The following is a 22,247-nucleotide window of genomic DNA, read 5'->3' as shown; positions in this document are numbered from 1 at the left end:
AATGCTCGTCTCCCCTCGCAGCACGTCTCTCTTCCTTTCCTCGGCACCTCGAGCAACCACGAAAGTTTCTATCACTAAATCACTCGAAAAGAAGGAATCAGTGAGTGGGCACTTTTAAACACTACGACTTAAGAACGAGTCTCGAAGTCGCAGAGCTAAACACTAGGTCAAGTGAGGACCTAGGTGCCAAGACAAGAAAAAATCGAAAATAAACTAGAGAGAGAGAGAGAGGATTTTCGGCCAAAGTTCTAGAGAGAGAGTCTCTCAAATCTCTTAAACTTGGATGAATGAAAAGTGAGGAATGGGGCTCCTATTTATAGGAGAGGTTTTACCTTCAATAAGGTAGTTTCCTCTTCTATAGAATATCACATATTCATGAGCAAAAATCCCAAATTTCCCATTCCATGTTGGGCGCCCAAGGCAGCCTCCTAGAGGCTTGGATTTGTATCCTTTTTTGTTCCTTGGCTTGCCCTTTTCTCACTTGGCCGAAATTCCCCATGCATGTGTGGGAAATTTGTTTCCTCTTTTTCTTTTGGCAAGTATCTAAATACATTTATGCACAAAATAAACTCTCCTATTTCTCTATAGGGTAGGCGCCCATAATCTTCTAGAAAAGGCTTCTAGAATTTTCTTCACTTGTTCATGACAACATAAGAAAAGGCCCATTTAGAATTTTCAATAAAATTCTTATGAAATGAAATTAATTCACAATGCCCAATGATCAAGTCATGGCCGAGTGACATTAAGTCATCAAATGAACTTGTCAAAAAATTTATTGACATTCATTTCATCCTTTGTCTCAAAAGACAAAAATACCATTTTGACTATTTTCGTTCTTGTTTTGACTTAGCTTCCAGTTTAACTATTCCTATCGATGTGATTCGTGACAGTGACCTCATGGACCCAAATGAACAAAGCTTTAGCTAAACACTTGGACTCAAAAGTTCACAAACCTTTTCCAAGTTTAGCTTAATGCCAACTGACTCCACTAAAGAGCTGACACTGAAAATCTCTCGGTTCAAATGAATTTATTTTCTACTCAAGAATTCGACCTAATTATGATGAGCGGATCCACTGAATATTATCTATGTTTACCCTTCATGAATGTCATCAGCTAGTCGGGATTTACTAAATTACCATTTTACCCTTCTAGATGTTATTTTCTCAACTCCTTTGTCGCTTGTGAATAAGTTAGAAACAATGTATTGACGAGGAGCTAACAAGTCACATTGTTTCATCCAAAAGAGTCAGGACTCAATTTGGACACTGGCCAGTTCATTTATTCACACTCCAAGGAACAAAGCATGAGGTGACATACATTGCATTTCAGCAATCTTGTACATGAATTCCATATCTATGAGAACTTCACAAAGTTACTCATGACATACTCACAACTTAGTACTTCACCAATAGGCCTTGTTCGGAATCACATAGTGAGTCCGAACTTTGACTTTCTCAAATGAGAATACTAAGGTGTGAAATGGCATGTCTCATTTCAGAATTAAGGTAAGCACGTTGCAATTCATACATAGTGACTTCGAGACATAAGAGGTTAAATGGTTTGTTCTTATATTGTCTCTAGAAGTGCACTGGTCAATTCAGCACCTTCGGAAGGTACCTAGAAGAACTATAGAGTCCCCAACTCTCAATGCCTCATAACCAGACATCATAGATTCTTCTAACAATCGTACTGAGGTCAATAGTCCTTTGACCCTAAGATTGCGAATATATCGTTTTAAGCAAACTACGAAGAGTTTGTTCATGCAAATCTACATTTGTCTCTTCGTAAGTTGTTTAGTTTGTTTATGGACTAAAAGACTAAGGTTTTATCATAAAGCTTCAGACAAGGAAGATTGAATGAACGTTTCAACTTTATTATTAATGAATAAGAAATTACAAGAAAGAGTCTTCGTAAGACTATATGACATCAAATGTACATAAATAGACACTACTACTCTTCTTGTGGGCACCATTGACAACACTTGGGACTTCATAAGAAGAGCATGATAGGTCAACACACCAACCCTTTTTACCAGTACGACTTTGTGTGAGGCCTTTGCTGCATTCAAGCATCCTGATCTATCTTTTGAGTGATGCTTGCTTTTGTTAGACCTACATGCCGGTCTTCATTGTCGAGATCAAGATTACCTCGACCTTCCTTGCAAACAATGGCATTGGTCTTTCTACCAATGATATCGAGGTGACGCAGACTTATTGATGCATACTCGTTGCTCGATCAATTCCGCCTTTGTCTTGAACACCCTTCTGATGGTGTTCAGGATCGAATACCAACCGTCACGGGTGCAAAAATTTCAGCAAAATACTACACCCGTTCGGCGCGAAGACTCTCACTGTTGAGGCCAGCATACCTTTCCTCAGTCTTCTACCCTCGAGCACTTTGTGCTCACGGACACGGATATCCTAACGGGAACTACTTCCGAATAGTCTCAGTCGTAACGACTAGAACTGCATCCCAGTGTTGTGGCTTGCCCGAGCAATGTTGTCAATGGTGCCCACAAGAAGAGTTGTAGTCTTTATTTTGAACATTTGATGTAATAAAGTCTCATGAAGACTCTTGCTTGTAATTGCCTATTCATTCATTAATAAAGTTGAAACGTTCATTCAATCTTCCTTGTCTGAAGCTTTATGATAAAACCATAGTCTTTTAGTCCATAAACAAACTTAACAACTTACGAAGAGACAAATGTAGATTTGCATGAACAAACTCTTCGTAGTTTGCTTAAAACGATATATTCGCAATCTTAGGGTCAAAGGACTATTGACCTCAGTATGATTGTTAGAAGAATCTATGATGTCTGGTTATGAGGCATTGAGAGTTGGGGACTCTATAGTTCTTCTAGGTATCTTCCGAAGGTACTGAATTGACTAGTGCACTTCTAGAGACAAGATAAGAACAAACCATTTAACCTCTTATGTCTCGAAGTCACTATGTATGAATTGCAACGTGCTTACCTTAATCCTGAAATGAGACATGCCATTTCACACCTTAGTATTCTCATTTGAGAAAGTCAAAGTTCGGACTCACTATGTGATTCCGAACAAGGCCTATTGGTGAAGTACTAAGTTGTGAGTCTGTCATGAGTAACTTTGTGAAGTTCTCATAGATATGGAATTCATGTACAAGATTGCTGAAATGCAATGCATGTCACCTCATGCTTTGTTCCTTGGAGTGTGAATAAATGAACTGGCCAGTGTCCAAATTGAGTCCTGACTCTTTTGGATGAAACAATGTGACTTGTTAGCTCCTCGTCAATACATTGTTTCTAACTTATTCACAAGCGACAAAGGAGTTGAGGAAATAACAGCTAGAAGGGTAAAATGGTAATTTAGTAAATCCCGACTAGCTGATGACATTCATGAAGGGTAAACATAGATAATATTCAGTGGATCCGCTCATCATAATTAGGTCGAATTCTTGAGTAGAAAATAAATTCATTTGAACCGAGAGATTTTCAGTGTCAGCTCTTTAGTGGAGTCAGTTGGCATTAAGCTAAACTTGGAAAAGGTTTGTGAACTTTTGAGTCCAAGTGTTTAGCTAAAGCTTTGTTCATTTGGGTCCATGAGGTCACTGTCACGAATCACATCGATAGGAATAGTTAAACTGGAAGCTAAGCCAAAACAAGAACGAAAATAGTTAAAAGGGTATTTTTGTCTTTTGAGACAAAGGATGAAATGAATGTCAATAAATTTTTTGACAAGGTCATTTTATGACATGTTTCACTCGGCCATGACTTGATCATTGGGCCTTGTGAATTAATTTCATTTCATAAGAATTTTATTGAAAACTCTTAATGGGCCTTTTTCATGTTCTCATGAATAAATGAAGAAGCTTCTAGAAGCTCCTTCTAGAAGTGAAATGGGCGCCCATAATACCCAAGGAAAGAGAGTTTATTTTGTGCATAAATGTATTTAGATACTTGCCAAAAGAAAAAGAGGAAACAAATTTCCCACACATGCAATGGGAAATTCGGCCAAGTGAGAAAAGGGAAAGCCAAGGAACAAAAAAAGGAAACAAATCCTTGCCTCTAGGAGGCAGCCTTGGGCGCCCAACAAGGAATGGGAAATGAAGGATTTTTGCTCATGAATATGTGATATTCTATAGAAGAGGAAACTACCTTATTGAAGGTGAGACCTCTCCTATAAATAGGAGCCCCATTTCCTCACAATTCATTCATCCAAGTTTAAGAGATTTGAGAGACTCTCTCTCTAGAACTTGGCCGAAGTCCTCTTCTCTCTCTCTCTAGTTTATTTTCGGTTTTCTCTTGTCTTGGCACCTAGGTCCTCACTCGACCTAGTCTTTAGCTCTGCGACTTCGAGACTCGTTCTCAAGTCGTAGTGTTTAAAAGTGCCCACTCACTAATTCCTTCTTTTCGAGTGATTTAGTGATAGAAACTATCGTGGTTGCTCGAGTTCCCGAGGAAAGAAAAGAGAGACGTGCTGCGAGGGGAGACGAACGTTGCCAACCTTCCAAAGGCTCATCAACGTTCAAGCATCAAAAGGGTTAGTAACTTTTATAGCTCATATTAGTTTTTATTTACATGCATATGCTCTTGTCTAGGTTAGTAAAAACTAGTTTTACTTAAAAAGAAAATTTTTAAAATTCCGCCGCTTTGCGAAGCGTTTAATCTTTTTCTTAAACCCTAGATCGATTCCAACAAATGGTATCAGAGCTATGGTCAAAGGAATGCATGTGCATGTTTTAAAATTATGAGCTTGAAAATCGTTTTCGAAAGTTTACTAATTTTGTGACAAGTTAGAATTGTAATCTTAGATTTTTTTTAATTTATTGCTCTTGTCTCTAAATTAAAAACCATGTTGTTTTTCTATGAGTTTGGGATGATGTTAAAACACATTAGAATCAGTTCTAAAAGTTTTTAATTTTTTATATTGAAAAACGTGTTTTAAAGGTTTGAGATTTTTCGAGTAAATTTTGTGACTAGTTTTTTTTTTTTTCTTGCTAGTTTCGTTTATTTACTTGAATCGTTTTATGCATGTTGTTATTTCTTTTATTCTATGTTATTACCCTGCTAATAAAACACAAATAAAAGCTTTAAACAACCTCATAAAACGTTCCGTTACACTCGATTCTTTTTCGCATCTAAAAGGACAAAGTTTTAATTTATTTCTTTTTCTTCGAGCTGGAATGTAAACCCGCATTAAAAGGGGCATAACTCTCTGTTCAGAAATCGAAATTTAATGATTCTTGAATCAAATTAAAGCTCTGTCTGTCCTCTGTCCAATGCCACCGGTTTCGGCTCAAAAGGACATCGGAGCCGCCAGTTATGGCGATTTTACTCCGAGGTGTGCGGCTGTCTGAAACTCCAGTTTTTTTTAGAAATCCGGATTTTCAAACCCCACTACCATGAGTTATAGAACTCTAATGAGAAAACTTTCTTGAGCAAAAATGTTTTTCATATGATTATAAACATGATGTGTAAAGATTAAAAGTTTTGTTTTTTGAAAGATTAATTGAAATTGAATTTTTACAAAACTAGTTTGAATTTTGAAAAACCGTTTTCACTTTCAAACTTGAAAATATTTTGTCATCCAAATCAAATAAGTTTTCAAAATGTTTTCAAAACTATATCTATATCACATATGTTCAAAATCTATATGCTCTTGAAAATTTGAGTGGGAGGTCTCCTTGTAGACAAGCCGAAAAATAAAAAGATGTGTAATCTCAAACTTTCAAGTGTTCGAGTGAGTTGAAGTTCACACTTCCCTCACGCACTTTCCCGAAATAGAAAATAGGAAAAGATCGAGTATGTACCTTGTGCCTTTATGCACTAATACTGCTCTGAACATGTCGATCTAGGATTCTCTTCTAGTTGTCCGCTCTGTCGCTCTCTAACTAGGAAATTTGTTTCCGAACTTAAAAGAGTCGATGAACCAACTCCAAAAACTAAGTGGGAGGGTTATACTCGTTGTTTGTAACCCGCGATCCCCAACACTAGTGAAAGATGCAATAACGTGGGACTAAGAGCCGCTCTTGCGACCCTCACTTAAATGTGAGTACTCCAAGGCGTTATTGCTTCGATCATTGCTCAATGAGCTACGTCCGAGAGTGATGCAATGATGGCAAGGCCTCCCCTTGGGGGATTGTTTTTCAAAGCTGATCTTTTGGACTAAGTGGTTGGTTGCACACTTAGGCTCAATCCCTAGTATCCTTCCTTAAGGCTCTGCGAAAGGATATGAGTGATCAAACCAATTTACAAGGTGGCTAGTCAAAATGATGTACTGACATCTTGGCTTAGCATTAATGATGTGTCATTTACTTATAAATGGAGATTTTTTGCGGCCTTCTCTTGAGGGAGTAAATTATCGTTTGGTTTATAACACCTTTGGGTTTTACAAAAGTCTTAATGAAACTTAAATCCTAAACCAAAGACTAATCATAAACTTGTTTCAACTTACATAGGCAATATGTCTCCCAACTCTCTCTCTTTCATTCTTTCCTCGAACAAACTCGAAAATGAAAACTACGTAGATTCGAAACGTAACCTCGACATAATACCTACCGTTTACAAGCACAAATGGGTACTCACCACCCCGTGTCCTCCTCTGACGAATGATGATTCAACTCAAGAGGACAATGACGCCTTAGCGGCCTGGCTTCGATCCGATGAGATTGTGAGGTGCTATATGTTGGCATCTATTAACAATATGCTGAAAGAGCAACATCGTGACTTCGAGACTACCGCTGACATGCTCTACAATCTCCTTGAGATGTTTGGAGGGCAAAGGCGTCAGACAAGGCTACAAGCAGTCCGACAGTTTATGAACTGTCGCATGAAGGCTAGGACTCCTGTTAGGGACCATATGATGCTGATCATTAGTTACCTAAATGAAATGGAAATCCTAGGATCTGAGATTAATGGGAAGAATATCATAGATATGATCTTAGAAACTCTCCCCGAGTCTCTTGATACCTTCATGCTGAACTACTCCATTACAAAGCTAAAGTACACTGTTACCGAGCCTATGAAGGAGCTTCACACTGCTGTAGGTCTCAATAAGAGAAAGAGGAATCAAGGAGAGGCACATGCTACTGAGCAAAAAGCCTCCGCCTCTGGAACTAAGAAGAGACCTCACAAGGCCGATAAAACGAACTGTCCTGCCTATCTCAAAGCAAAGGAACATAGTATTGTACTAGTTACTGAAGCATGCTTAGTAGCTGATAATGTATCAACGTGGATTCTTGACTCCGCTGCTACTAACCATATTTGTTGTTCCTTGAATGGTTTCAAGAAAACCAAAAGCTTAGAGGAAGGCGAGTTCTGTTTCAAATGGGGTGATGGGAGCCTGGTGTCTGCGAAGGTTGTGGGATCCGTGACATTGTCTTTTGAAGACCGCACTATAAACTTGAATAATGTTTATTTTGTTCCTACCTTTGGTAAGAACTTAATATCCGTTGCTCGTCTTCTTGAGCAAGATTATTGTTTAAAGTTTATAAAGAATGGAATTCGTATTTCTTTTTCTAATTCTTTCGTCACTGATGCATGTATGAAGAATGGTCTTTTTTACATCTATCCCACTCAACCTTCTCTTTTAGACACCGAAATAGATAACGATCTAATTAGGGAGCCAAAGAGGATCAAACTTTCTGAATCCTCCGATCTAACAAAATCAACATACCTCTGGCACTTAAGACTTGGTCATATCAGTCTAGATAGGATTAAGAGACTTGTGAGGGATGGTCCACTCCAAGCCTCTGCAATAGGTTCACTACCTACTTGTGAATCCTGCATAGAAGGAAAAATGACTAAGTGACCTTTCTCCGATAAAGGTCGAAGAGCCACTGAGTTGCTGGAACTAATACATTCTGATGTATGTGGTCCGCTCAACCAACAGGCACGTGGAGGATACGAATACTTCGTTACCTTCACTGATGATTACTCAAGATATGGGTTTGTCTATTTGCTTAAACACAAATCCGAGACCTTTAACGTATTTAAGGTCTTTAGGGCTTTAGTGGAAAAGCAAACTGGCAAAGTGATCAAAACCCTTCGATCTGATCGAGGTGGTGAGTATATGTCTGGAGAGTTCGATGACTTTCTTAAAGAAGAAGGTATCGCTTCTCAGCTTACCGCACCTGGCACACCTCAACAAAACGGAGTGTCAGAGAGAAGAAACCGAACTCTTATGGAGATGGTTAGATCGATGATGAGTTACTCATCACTCCCGCTTTCCTTTTGGGGATATGCCCTCGAAACAGCCGCTTATATTCTGAACCAAGTTCCGTCCAAAACGGTTCCTGGTACTCCTTATGAACGATGGACTGGCCGTAAAGTGAATCTTGGCCGCATCCGAATTTGGGGTTGCCCTGCACACGTGCTAAGGCAAAAGACTAGCAAGTTGGCTAGTAGGTCAGAATTGTGCCTGTTTGTAGGATATCCGAAGGAAACCAAAGGTTTTACTTTCTATAGTCCCGAGGACGATAAGACTTTCGTTAGCACGAATGCTCGTTTCCTTGAGGAGGACTTTATGAAGGATGCGAAACCTAGAAGCAAAATTGTGCTTGAAGAAAAGTTGGGTGAGGAAGCTTCTACCTCATCTGTAAGAACTGTTCTTACCCCAACTGAAACACAACCTAACTCATCAGAATCTCGTCAAGTAGTACTTCGACGTAGTGGGAGGGCTACTCAAAAGCCTGACAGGTACATGTCTTATGGAGACTCTCTTGTAGCCGTCTCCGACATGGATGATCCTGTTTCCTATAGCCAAGCAATGGCTTGTTCTGAATCAAACCTTTGGCTTGACGCCATGAAAGTTGAGATGCACTCGATGTATGTCAACAAAGTCTGGAAACTTGTAGACCTTCCTGAAGGGATTAAACCCGTAGGGTGTAAGTGGATATACAAGAAGAAAAGGGGTCCTGATGGGAACGTTGAGACGTTCAAAGCACGACTTGTGGCGAAGGGTTATACCCAACAAGAAGGGATTGACTATGAAGAAACCTTCTCGCCAGTCGCGATGCTTAAATCCATCCGCATACTCCTATCCATAGCTGCAGCTCTCGACTATGAGATCTGGCAAATGGATGTCAAGACAGCCTTTCTGAATGGCAATCTTGACGAGCGCATTTACATGGCTCAACCAGACGGTTTCGTGGATAAAGGTCAAGAGACCAAGGTTTGTGAGTTGCTTAAATCCATTTATGGACTAAAGCAAGCATCTAGGTCATGGAATATTAGATTCGATGAAACTGTAAAGAGCTTCGGCTTTGAACAGTCAATAGATGAGCCTTGTGTTTACAAGTTAATACACGAAGGCAAAGTTGTGTTTCTGGTACTATATGTCGATGATATACTACTCATTGGTAATGACGTGGGTAAGTTATCTGAGGTTAAGGTCTGGCTAGCAAAGCAATTCGATATGAAGGATCTAGGAGAAGCCGCGTACATTCTGGGAATCCAAATCTTTCGAGATAGGAAAAACCGGACCCTGTCACTCTCTCAAGCATCTTATATTGATAAGGTGATGGATCGCTTCTCGATGCAAGACTGCAAGAGGGGTCAAACACCCTTTAGGCATGGAGTTTCACTCTCTAAGGACCAGTCTCCCAAGACTGCACAAGAGATTGAAGACATGAGGAAAATTCCTTACGCCTCTGCCGTAGGAAGCCTCATGTATGCTATGCTTTGCACCCGACCTGATATATGTTTCGCCGTTGGCGTAGTTAGTCGTTTCCAATCCAACCCTGGACCCGAGCACTGGATTGCTGTTAAGCATGTTCTTAAGTATCTTCGAAGAACTAGGAACTTGATGCTTACATACTCAGGTACTGACCTGACTATGACGGGATATACCGACTCCGATTTTCAAGCGGATAAGGATTCCAGGAAATCCACTTCGGGATCTGTGTTCATCCTTAATGGTGGAGCTGTTGTGTGGAGAAGTATTAAGCAATCTTGCATTGCTGACTCCACAATGGAAGCAGAATATGTGGCTGCTTGTGAAGCATCCAAAGAGGCTGTATGGCTTAGAAAGTTCCTTAAGTATTTGGAAGTTGTTCCAAACGTCGACGAGCCCATGACCCTTTATTGTGATAATAGTGGGGCTGTCGCTAACTCAAAGGAACCTAGAAGCCATAAGCGCTCTAAGCATATTGAGAGGAAATACCATTTGATTCGAGAGATCGTGCAGCGCGGAGACGTGGAAGTGAAGAAGATCTCAACGGTGGACAACCTCGCAGATCCATTCACCAAGGCCCTAGCGAACAAGGTCTTCGACCAACATCGTGAGGGATTAGGCATGAAGGACTACACACACCTTCTTTGAGTCAAGTGGGAGTTTGTTGTCAATGGTGCCCACAAGAAGAGTTGTAGTCTTTATTTTGAACATTTGATGTAATAAAGTCTCATGAAGACTCTTGCTTGTAATTGCCTATTCATTCATTAATAAAGTTGAAACGTTCATTCAATCTTCCTTGTCTGAAGCTTTATGATAAAACCATAGTCTTTTAGTCCATAAACAAACTTAACAACTTACGAAGAGACAAATGTAGATTTGCATGAACAAACTCTTCGTAGTTTGCTTAAAACGATATATTCGCAATCTTAGGGTCAAAGGACTATTGACCTCAGTATGATTGTTAGAAGAATCTATGATGTCTGGTTATGAGGCATTGAGAGTTAGGAACTCTATAGTTCTTCTAGGTATCTTCCGAAGGTACTGAATTGACCAGTGCACTTCTAGAGACAAGATAAGAACAAACCATTTAACCTCTTATGTCTCGAAGTCACTATGTATGAATTGCATCATGCTTACCTTAATCCTGAAATGAGACATGCCATTTCACACCTTAGTATTCTCATTTGAGAAAGTCAAAGTTCGGACTCACTATGTGATTCCGAACAAGGCCTATTGGTGAAGTACTAAGTTGTGAGTCTGTCATGAGTAACTTTGTGAAGTTCTCATAGATATGGAATTCATGTACAAGATTGCTGAAATGCAATGCATGTCACCTCATGCTTTGTTCCTTGGAGTGTGAATAAATGAACTGGCCAGTGTCCAAATTGAGTCCTGACTCTTTTGGATGAAACAATGTGACTTGTTAGCTCCTCGTCAATACATTGTTTCTAACTTATTCACAAGCGACAAAGGAGTTGAGGAAATAACAGCTAGAAGGGTAAAATGGTAATTTAGTAAATCCCGACTAGCTGATGACATTCATGAAGGGTAAACATAGATAATATTCAGTGGATCCGCTCATCATAATTAGGTCGAATTCTTGAGTAGAAAATAAATTCATTTGAACCGAGAGATTTTCAGTGTCAGCTCTTTAGTGGAGTCAGTTGGCATTAAGCTAAACTTGGAAAAGGTTTGTGAACTTTTGAGTCCAAGTGTTTAGCTAAAGCTTTGTTCATTTGGGTCCATGAGGTCACTGTCACGAATCACATCGATAGGAATAGTTAAACTGGAAGCTAAGCCAAAACAAGAACGAAAATAGTTAAAAGGGTATTTTTGTCTTTTGAGACAAAGGATGAAATGAATGTCAATAAATTTTTTGACAAGGTCATTTTATGACATGTTTCACTCGGCCATGACTTGATCATTGGGCCTTGTGAATTAATTTCATTTCATAAGAATTTTATTGAAAACTCTTAATGGGCCTTTTTCATGTTCTCATGAATAAATGAAGAAGCTTCTAGAAGCTCCTTCTAGAAGTGAAATGGGCGCCCATAATACCCAAGGAAAGAGAGTTTATTTTGTGCATAAATGTATTTAGATACTTGCCAAAAGAAAAAGAGGAAACAAATTTCCCACACATGCAATGGGAAATTCGGCCAAGTGAGAAAAGGGAAAGCCAAGGAACAAAAAAAGGAAACAAATCCTTGCCTCTAGGAGGCAGCCTTGGGCGCCCAACAAGGAATGGGAAATGAAGGATTTTTGCTCATGAATATGTGATATTCTATAGAAGAGGAAACTACCTTATTGAAGGTGAGACCTCTCCTATAAATAGGAGCCCCATTTCCTCACAATTCATTCATCCAAGTTTAAGAGATTTGAGAGACTCTCTCTCTAGAACTTGGCCGAAGTCCTCTTCTCTCTCTCTCTAGTTTATTTTCGGTTTTCTCTTGTCTTGGCACCTAGGTCCTCACTCGACCTAGTCTTTAGCTCTGCGACTTCGAGACTCGTTCTCAAGTCGTAGTGTTTAAAAGTGCCCACTCACTAATTCCTTCTTTTCGAGTGATTTAGTGATAGAAACTATCGTGGTTGCTCGAGTTCCCGAGGAAAGAAAAGAGAGACGTGATGCGAGGGGAGACGAACGTTGCCAACCTTCCAAAGGCTCATCAACGTTCAAGCATCAAAAGGGTTAGTAACTTTTATAGCTCATATTAGTTTTTATTTACATGCATATGCTCTTGTCTAGGTTAGTAAAAACTAGTTTTACTTAAAAAGAAAATTTTTAAAATTCCACCGCTTTGCGAAGCGTTTAATCTTTTTCTTAAACCCTAGATCGATTCCAACAAGCAATGCCTCGCTAACTCTCGCCTCATTACTAGGTTCCCTCACGTCACCTCGGCCAATCCCATATTAGCGTTCTCCGACGTGACTCTCCACTCAGTTGCGTGTGCAATGCCTTAGCCAAGATCAAGTCATCATTTGTTCCCTTCACGATGGGCTATCGTATACCTCTCCAGAGTAGGCGTACATGGGATATAGGGTGGCACCCTCACCCAAAGTCCTTTACTCCGAATTTCCGTCTTGCGACTCATGCCAGTGGACCTCCGAAGGAGCAACTCGACTCACAGCATAGCCCTCATCCTTTTGATCTCTGCATGTCTCGCTCACACCATGCGTTTCAGGCTGCAAGTCCCGCGAATAGAGTTGGACCTCGAACTCCTCGCGTTAGGGACATTCTTACCGTATGTGGTGGGGGAATGTCCATTCGATGATCAATCTGATTCCCCTAGAGTCGACAATGAGAACCTGGAAATCTCTACGTATGCCTCCACGACAATACTAGTCCGAGCCTATCCCAACTCGAACGACACACTAATCCTCTTCGACTATATATGCCCGCCCCACGTGCCTGCCTCTTCGGCACAATATAGGCTCACTTCAGTCAATGAGACTGTCGGGTGGTGGAGAACTTTACACCAAGGTACCCTAAATAGGGACCAACAACATCCTGTCGTATAACTTGGTTTGACTCCCGTGAGTGGCCGGGTCTTTGCCTTTGAATCCCATCCAGCCCCCTTAGACTTCCTAAGGAGGTTTCCATCCTGTGCGGGATGTTTGCCCATGCTTGCAGACGTTTCCCGCCAGTCTCAAGCCCCCAGCGGCTTCTCGGTTTGTCGTCTCCCGGACGACCGTGACAACACCGGCCTGATCCACCTTAACGTGCATATTAAGCTAATGCATCTCCAAATATTGCAATTCGCTCTCGAGAGCATTGTCCTCATGACGACTCGAGTCTTTTCTTAATTAAGACTCGAGATTTGGATCAGAAATAGAAAGAGAGAATTTATTTTTCACAGCACAAGCGTGATGAGATAGAATGGAAGAAAATTACGAAGAGCAACAGGAAAGGCCATATTAGGTAGACAAAACAACTATGCAATAGTAGGATTATGAATCATAATCCTAATCCAAGTCCAAAAATAAAAGGTAAATAGCCACACCCTCGCACACGGGCGCATAAGTCCACTCGCATATGGCACATTGGTAAAAAAAAAAAAGGTTTTTTCGCGATCGCAAATAACAAAAAAAAGGATGGTTTCACTTGGAACTATCGGGAAAGATTTTTTTAAGTCCATCCTCGTAGTCCCCAGTACAACGATCTTGGGGGACTAATATTGTCGAAAAAACGTTGCGACTTGCGAGGAATTCCAGGTCAAGGCTCATTGGGCCGAGCGTGGTAAAAGTCCGACACAGGTCCACAAAGACAAAACCGATCCAAAATGGGCCAGACTCGAGCCCACGCTCGCACACACCGCGGTGCCGTACACAATAGTGGCGTGCGACGCACCCTCACTTATGCACGCTGCGCAAGTCACCTAACGTGTCATGCCCAAACAATCTCGTGCGCGCCCTTGCACAAAAAAGAAATTAAGGGCACGCTGCGTTAATCAAGTGTGCGTCTTGTTGAGACGCTGAAAAGCGTGTGCGCGCATACGTGATGCCTTTCAATCGCGCAAGGATAGCGCCTAGCCTATGGATTTAAGGGCTTATCCAAACTTATGCTCCTATAAATAACCCTTCCCCTTGGTATTGTTCAATGAATTTTTTATACACACTCTCTAATCTATTCTAATGTTCTGAAACGTTACCGAAAATGCTCCGCACACAGTTTTCTCTGAATCACTCGCAAAATCTCATAAAATATTTTGAATGAATATCGATGCCCCCACGTCAAGCATATCAATCCGACTAATGTTTAGCATCGGAGAGCGTGCCAGAGGCAACGCCTCTTTGCAATTTTAGCTCTTTTCATGTTCTACTTATTATCATGTCTTCGCGACGAACGAATAATGTCTTCGAGTTAGAAGAATGACACTCGTGATTATTGAGTTCCACATACCCGATTCGGGTGCGAACACTTGATCCGGCATTGAGTCGAATCGTCTGAAGTCTTAAATTAAATCGTTATTCAATTTTCAGCGACTACCATTCTAACTATATTTAAAAAAATAAAAAAGGTAAATGCTATGGAGTTCAATTACTACATTTCTTTTTCATTCATAAAATTTAGCGCAAAATGAAATATAAAGAATAAAAGTTCACTCATTCATCCCAAATTGTCCTGTAATATATGTTTCACACATACAGACATAAGAATTGTTTTATCTGGAAAATCTTTAAGAAGTGATACCAAAACAAAGGCATACTGATCGATCGATTCCTAAAATGATAAGTAGGAATACTCAGATCACCTTAACGAAGAAAGATATATCTTATAAAAAAGACTAACTATTTTATAACATTACTCAAACTAGTTTAATCATTTAGAAGAAATATAAACCATAAAAACCACATAACTTTGTATGTACAAATTTAATTAAAAGGGTAAACTATACAGACAAACACACAAGGCTAGTTATCAAAATGTTTTTGAACTACTACTGAGATCCTCCCCTGGATCGGAGGCTGGCACGGACATGCCATCGCAATGAATTTAGGTATTTCATCACCCGGCATCAACACCGTCACACTCCTCGCCTCCTCATCAGTATGTTTCTCCACCTGTATCATATAAATAAAAATTAGAAAATAATCATCATCAATAAAACTTCTTTATAGGCTCATGATGGAAATTATATTTATAAAAATAAATTGTACATAGCTCCTTTTAAAACAATTTTTTCGTTTACCACCTCATATTTTGTACTATTTGTAACTGTAACCCCGTTTAATAGAATTATCTTATTTCCAAATCCCAACTAAATCTCTAACTCCAATCATTGTATTTTATATGCTTTCATATGATAGCAGGAAAAATAAAGTAGAGTTTTCTTCATGAGATGTCATAGACAGAAAAAGTTTATAAGTAAAAAGTAAGAAAAAAAAAATAAAAATACCGGATAATGAGAGCGAAGAGGCTTTTCGCTGGGAATTTGAAGGGAATCGGGATCGGGACCGAAGAAGAGAGAGTGAAGGCGATCCCAGTAAAGGCAACAGAAGAAGAAGGCGGAGATGGCAAGCAAGACAATGACTAGAAGAGCTAATCCGACAGGAAATGATACTGTTGGCTTGCTCTCAAGCGACCCAGATTGATCGGTCACGTCCATTTCTATAGATATTCAATACCTTTCTATATATATATTCAATACCTTTCTATAGATATGAAGAGGAGAGACTATATGATCTTCCACAAAATGAGACTTAAGGTCATATAAATATGGTGGTACGAAAAGCAAGCCTCATTGAAATGGGAATAGATTCCGACCCTCAATTCTTTAATAATATTAAAATGTGTACCTAAAGCAAAAAAAAAAAAAAAAAAAAAAAAAAAGGCAGCCTTTGTGTATTTAAAATAAAAGAATTTCGAAATAGTGTAAGGGATTATGATGGTTGTGAGTGGGTTTGGTTGAGGGGTACGAAAAGTTTGTGTTAGTGGAACGTACGCTTTCGTATTAGGGTTAAGTACGGACGAGAAATTTAAGTGAGTGATATATTGTGATTGGGTTTTACGGTTTAGGATATTACCCAGTCTCATAGTGATATCATAGCTGGCCACTTTACTGCTCTTTCATTACATAAAGTAATTGCCGCTATTATTTTTAAGTAAATTTATAAATAAATATATCCATTGAAAATTAGCTAGTAGTCTTGTTCTAGAAAGAAAAAAAGAAAAAAGGAAAAAGAACAATAAACATAAAACAAAAAATAAATTATGTACCGGACAATAGTTTTTCTATACCATTTTTCTTCTTCAATTGAAATTCTGGTTAGTCACAAAGACAAGATGTCGCACACAAAGTGTTGACAATGTGTCCGACAACTTAGTGCGATAAGAAAGTGACACACAATATGGTTACCCAGTTCCGTGCAATACACCTACGTCTGGGGGCACTCTGCCAGTGGAAATGATTTCACTATATAGTAGTCAATAATACAAGTAAGGTCTTATATGATTACAACACAAAATCAAGACCCTAGTAACTATTACCACGAGTGAATACCTAGACCAGGGACTCCCCCTGAATTTGAGATCCTCCTCAATTCCACTCTTCGAGCAAACGCCTATCCTCGGATGACTTCAATCTTCAAACGCACGTGAGTCTTCAATCACGTAAATACAGAACTCAAATCACTCAAACACTCAATCTTCTGGAATAGTATTTGGTGAATGATACTGCTCTTGTCAAAACACAAAGCCTCCCAATCTGTCGGTCTTGCACGTCTAGGAGCTCTAAGTATTTTGAAAAAGCGTCAAGGCTGCTAAGTGGGAAGCGCATGGCTTTTATAGCAGCTATACAAACCTGGAAGTGTATCTAGGGTTTCCTTACCCATTCTCGCAAGAATATCACACAATAAAGTCACCAACGAGGTAATCTGGCAAAACCGGAAACTTGCCTGAAATACTGTCTGCGCACAGAAGGAAGGATGTCTCACCAGAAGCTTGGGCATGAAGACCGACATCTTTCCATACAACTTGCACTAAAAAATAAAGCCAACGTAATCTCCCCCTTTGGCTATTTTTTAGGCAAGCACTTCCAGAGCAGTTCTCAACCAAGCATCATGATCAGAGAAGAGCGTCAAAATAAAAGACCTCTTGTCAAAATAAATGACCCTCATGACGCCTCTCCCCTGATTGACTCAAAAACATACCAAAGGCAAGGATCGACCAAGACAGATGGAGGAAAAAAAACAGCCCGAAAAAGGAGATGAGAACTAAAGCATCAAACAATAACAATCAACAATAGTCTGAAGTAGACATGAATAAACATACCAAACCATAACCAACTCTGAAACAAGTAGTCATACCGTAGAGAAAAACAAGCTGAACAAAAAGGAGTCTGAAAGAAACAGCTAGAGAACTAAAACCACGAAAGTTAAAGACCAAAAGGAAATACAGATTAGAGTGTGGGATTCCCGGTAGAATCATCATTGTCTTGATTTTCAGAACCCTTAGAGTCACTGACGACATCTTCTTCTTCGTCTTCATCATTATCAGTGACAGCAGGACTTCCAACCTGACTCGGATGAGAAGAGGAGGCATCATCTGTGTCAAGAGAAGGAGTCATAACCCTGATAAGCCTTTCACAAACAATCTTCCTTCGAGAGGAAGTCTCGATGATTTCCTTGAGGGCAGCAACTTCTTCATAAAACCCTTTGAGAATGTCACTCTTAACATCTTCATAAAGAGGTGCAACCTTGAATGTACTACCAACAGTGACAGATGTCGCGATAGAAGGCATGAAAAGATCTTTGGCATGTTTTCCCTCAAATAACTTGTGACTGAAAGAAAGTTCAGTAGGCGGTTTTCCAGCAATGTCATCGGCCCTCAACAAGTCTCTCTTTTGAGCCATCATCATTCCAGAAATAAGAGAGGGAAAGCCAATTGGGAGCTTCATAGCATAGGATTTAGCATGCTTGACCAAGTGACTGAACACAAATTCTCCAAAGTCAAAGGAAGCACGAGTACCTATTTGGTAAATGAGGCATGCCAGGTCAGACTTGATGCTTGAGCCATGAGAGGAAAGAGCCTAGTTAGGAATGCCAATTTTGTACAAAACATAATATTTTGCTGAGAGATCTGAAGAAGGAAGAGATCCCTTAGCAGGCCACGTCTTTTTCTCATTGTTGGAAAGCTCTTTGGCAATAACATCCATGGAGGGAAGCCGACCGGCATTGATAATTCTTCCTCGTCCCAAGTAATCATTGATCGCAGAGGAGGAGACATCAAAGCAATGGCCACGAACAAAGACTTTGCCAAACTCCGGGTGATGAGGCTGGTCGATTGATGTAGATAGATTCACAACGAACTCTTTCACCAGTATGGGAAAATACGGGCCGATCGCAGAGACAGTCTTGATACGTTCGGCATCGTGCAGAAGTTCCATGATGACATCAATTTTCAAAGCTTCCTTAGACAGCTCCTTCTCTGGAAACACAATTCTGTGATACATATACCTCCATTTTCTAACACGATCTTCCTCATGGAAGGAGACATTATCCAGAGGAGCAGAGGGAACACCTTTAGGAAGTTTTTGACCCCCAATTGATTTCCTGGAAGCAAGGGTCAGGTTCTCAAGATGAGCAGGTTCTTCCTCTTCATCCTCCATGTCTCTCATAATGTCAAGGACATCCTTCTCAACAAGTTTTGCATTCTACTTCTTCTTGTTTAAGCCCATCTCCATCAGTTTCTTCTTCTTCTTCTTCTTTTTCGGGACGGGAACAACTGGCACACTTTCCACTAACATCTTTCTCTTCTTCTTTCTCTTCTCAAACAGAAGGGTGGCAATACAGACGTCATCATCGTGCTGAACTTTCTCCTTCAAAGAGGCAAGAACGGCCTCTCCAGCATCCTGTCTCTTATCATTCTTGTCCTCATGCACCTGAGCAGAGGATGTCAGGACACCCTTCACAACATCTTTACCTAACCCTAACATTCCTCCAATCGGATCTTCATGAGGGGGTTCATGATCCATAAGAAGAGATTCAAGATTTTCACTACCTGTTACCGGTCGTTTTCGGGAAACCGGAAATTCAAAAACAATTTAAGGCCGGCCGGAAGGCCCAATAGGCCCCGGCCTATTAGGCCCGAGCGCCCTAGCACACCCATGGCCCAACAAGCCCACGCGCGTAATGGGCCGCGCGCGCACCCACGCCCCCGGCCCAGTGGGCATGCGCGCGAGCCCTAGCGGTCCCACCCGCCCCAGCCCACGCGTGCCCCGCGCTCCCGGCCATCCTGGCCCGCGCGCGCTCCCGCGCCCCCTGGCGTCCCGGCCCGCGCGCGCTCCCGCGCCCTACGCCCCGGGCATCCCAGCCCGCGCGCGCTCCTGCGCCCCGGGCGTCCCGGCCCGCGCACGCCTCTGCTGCCCCGGCCGAGCGCACCTGCTGCCTCGGCCGGGCACCTCTGCTGCCCCGGCCGAGCGCCCCTGCTGCCTCGGTCGGTCGCCTCTACTGAACCGACCGAGCGCATCTTCGCCGTCGGCAGTCTCGTACTCAGCCGCATGTTCCAAAACACCCAAGTACAAGGCGTTGGGGTCATGGGGCTGAACTGGGAAGGACCGTATAGAGTTTGACAAGTCATACATGACGGAACCTACTACATCGAACACACGAACGGAACTCCAATCCGGCACCCGTGGAACGCCGAACACTTGAGGCAGTACCACCAGTGACTGAGTCCCCCCATTTATTGCTCTGATTTCCCTTTTCAATAAGTCCTACGTGCCACTGTTTGAGGATGTTCCCTGTTAGCAAAAAAAATAATAAAAAATAAAGTTTGCGATCTTTTTATCCACTTTATTAAAGTTTTTTAGTCATCACGGCACGACCTATAAACTAAAAACTTGGGGGGCTAGTGGGTCCTGCGACATACACTCAATAATTCACAGCCCAAAAAAAAAAAAAAAACCTTAAGCCCCCCACTCATGGGATACAGAGGCTTGAGAAGCTCGAACCCCGACGGCCCATCGAGCATACAGGTTTAAGAAAAGACGTCGGTCTAACCCGGCGCAACACATATGCTCGGTCGCTCAACAGCACGAGCTCAAAGACGCCGGCTCAGCCCGGCGCAACACATAAGTTCGGTCGCTCAACAGCACGAACGCTTTTATCCTGGCTTAAGTCATCCACGGGGATACAAACTTATGAAGCTCGGACCCGACGGCCCTTCTTGAATATGGGTTCAGGTAAAACGTCGGCCTTCCCGGCGTGCCGTAAGACGCGTAAAGGCGTAGGTGAAAGACCTATCCCGAGACGCATGTAAGTCGTGTAAAGGCGCTGCCTCAAACCCTAAATAGGCCAAATCTGAGCCATACATATGTTCGCTAGCTCCAGAGCATGAACACTAAAGACGCTGGCCTAACCCGGCGCAACACACAGGGTTTGAGTAAAGACGCCGGCCTAACCCGGCGCACCCGCGTTCGCTTGCTCCAGGGCACGAACCCAAAAGACGCCGGCCTAACCCGGCGCAACCGCGTTCGCTTGCTCCAGGGCACGAACACAAAAGACGTCGGCCTAACCCGGGGCAACCGTGTTCGCTTGCTCCAGAGCACGAACCCAAAAGACGCCGGCCTAACCTGGGGCAATCTACGTTCGCTTGCTCCAGGGCATGAACTCAAAAAGATGCCGGCCTAACCCGGCACAATCTACGTTCGCTTGCTCCAGGGCACGAACCCAAAAAGACGTCGGCCTAAGCCGACGCACCCACGTTCGCTTGCTCCATGGCACGAACCCAAAAAGACGTCGGCCTAAGCCGGCGCACCCACGTTCGCTTGCTCCAGGGCACGAACCCCAAAGACGCAGGCCTAACCCGGCGCACCCACGTTCGCTTGCTCCAGGGCACGAACCCAAAAGACGCCGGCCTAACCTGGCGCAATCTACGTTCGCTTGCTCCAGGGCACGAACTCAAAAAGACGCTGGTCTAACCCGGCGCAATCTACGTTCGCTTGCTCCAGGGCGCGAACTCAAAAGACGCTGGCCTAACCCGGCAGAATCTACGTTCGCTTGGTCCAGGGCGCGAACTCAAGAGACGCCGGCCTAACCCGGCACAACGTGCACGTCCAGTCACCAATGGCACGGACGCAGAGCTCCCGGGAACTACCCAGTGCGACCTCTTCGATCGCCAATTGGCATGAAGCGAAGTCGTTGGGCCATAGCCACATTAGGCACACTGAATCGTCGGCCTAACCCGACATGCCGATGCCACCGTTCAACAGGGATCGGTCAATCACCTAATTGGGCACAAATGCCCCCTCGCCTCAAATGTTAAACGGCGACAAGTCGTAACACTAAATGAGCGAGGACGAATCCCAACTAGGGACATAAAACATGCCAAAACTATTGGTAAGGACACAAGCCCTTCGGGACACGTTAGCCCACAAAGAAGGCACATGCGAGCGAAACTGCTCAAATACGAGATAAGCATTCAACGTGAAAGAAACAAAATATCTCATAAATAAAAAAAGAGCCACTGCTCTGAATCCAATAGACACGTGCTATAGTGCGCGAGAAATAAATGAAATCCTGAAAAAGGAAAAAAAAACAAAGCGCTAAACATATGCGCTATGAAGAGAGCCACATGGCTCACACAACACCCTCATCTAGTAGGGGAAACAAGGTGTTGAAGAAGTTGAAAGTGACCCCCCACGCCTCGTTCTCGGTTGCGGTCACATCTCGACACTCCACCGCTCCGGCACGATGGGCCTCCTCGGTCCCTATGTCGTAGTCATCCTGCAAGTCGGACGCTCTTCGCTCCGCTTCAGCAAGCTAGGATGAGAGGCAAGCATTCTCCTCCGCCAGAGAGTCGCGCTCGCGCTCCACCCGAACACGCACCGCTTCGCTCGAAGTGAGTTGACGGTGCGACGTCTCCAAAGCGTTGGACCGGGCATCCAGCTGCCTCCAGAGGTCGGTAACCTCAGTGCGAAAAACCTCTGCTGATCAGGACGCCACCTCGCAAGCTCGCCGTTCTTTGGTCAGCTCCCCGGCCATCTTGGCCACCGACATCTGGGCTCCATCGCGCTAATCTCGGGCGATCTGGAGTTCCACCTTTGCCTCACGAAGCTGGTCTTGAAGTGTCTCGGTTTCCGCCCCCGGGTGCGAAC

At 42.5% G+C, this 22,247-nt stretch overlaps 1 protein-coding gene across 1 annotated transcript; it reads right to left on the bottom strand.

Moving 5' to 3' along the window:
• Positions 1-14,757: 14,757 nt before the first annotated feature.
• Positions 14,758-15,903, bottom strand: LOC149390222 (uncharacterized protein At5g65660-like). The gene is made up of 2 exons (XM_089620887.1): positions 15,549-15,903; positions 14,758-15,213 (listed from the first exon to the last, which is right to left on the bottom strand). Exons 1-2 carry the CDS (start codon positions 15,756-15,758, stop codon positions 15,064-15,066), a joined length of 360 nt encoding a protein of 119 aa, XP_089477013.1. The 5' UTR covers positions 15,759-15,903; the 3' UTR covers positions 14,758-15,063.
• Between the last annotated feature and the right edge of the window lie 6,344 nt (positions 15,904-22,247).

The sequence above is a fragment of the Urtica dioica genome, chromosome 7 (assembly GCF_054948205.1).
Source record: "Urtica dioica subsp. dioica isolate 48M chromosome 7, U.dioica_male_clone48M_v1_H2, whole genome shotgun sequence".
NCBI classification, from domain to species: Eukaryota; Viridiplantae; Streptophyta; class Magnoliopsida; order Rosales; family Urticaceae; genus Urtica; species Urtica dioica.
This window is presented reverse-complemented; position numbering and strand designations above follow the sequence as displayed.

What these genes read in the sequence shown, in the direction of transcription:
- LOC149390222 (XM_089620887.1), bottom strand. Translation starts at nt 15,758, where the DNA reads ATGGACGTGACCGATCAATCTGGGTCGCTTGAGAGCAAGCCAACAGTA. An exon ending in CTCTTCGCTCTCATTATCCG is followed by an intron (nt 15,214 to 15,548) that starts GTATTTTTATTT and finishes TATATGATACAG; the next exon opens with GTGGAGAAACATACTGATGA.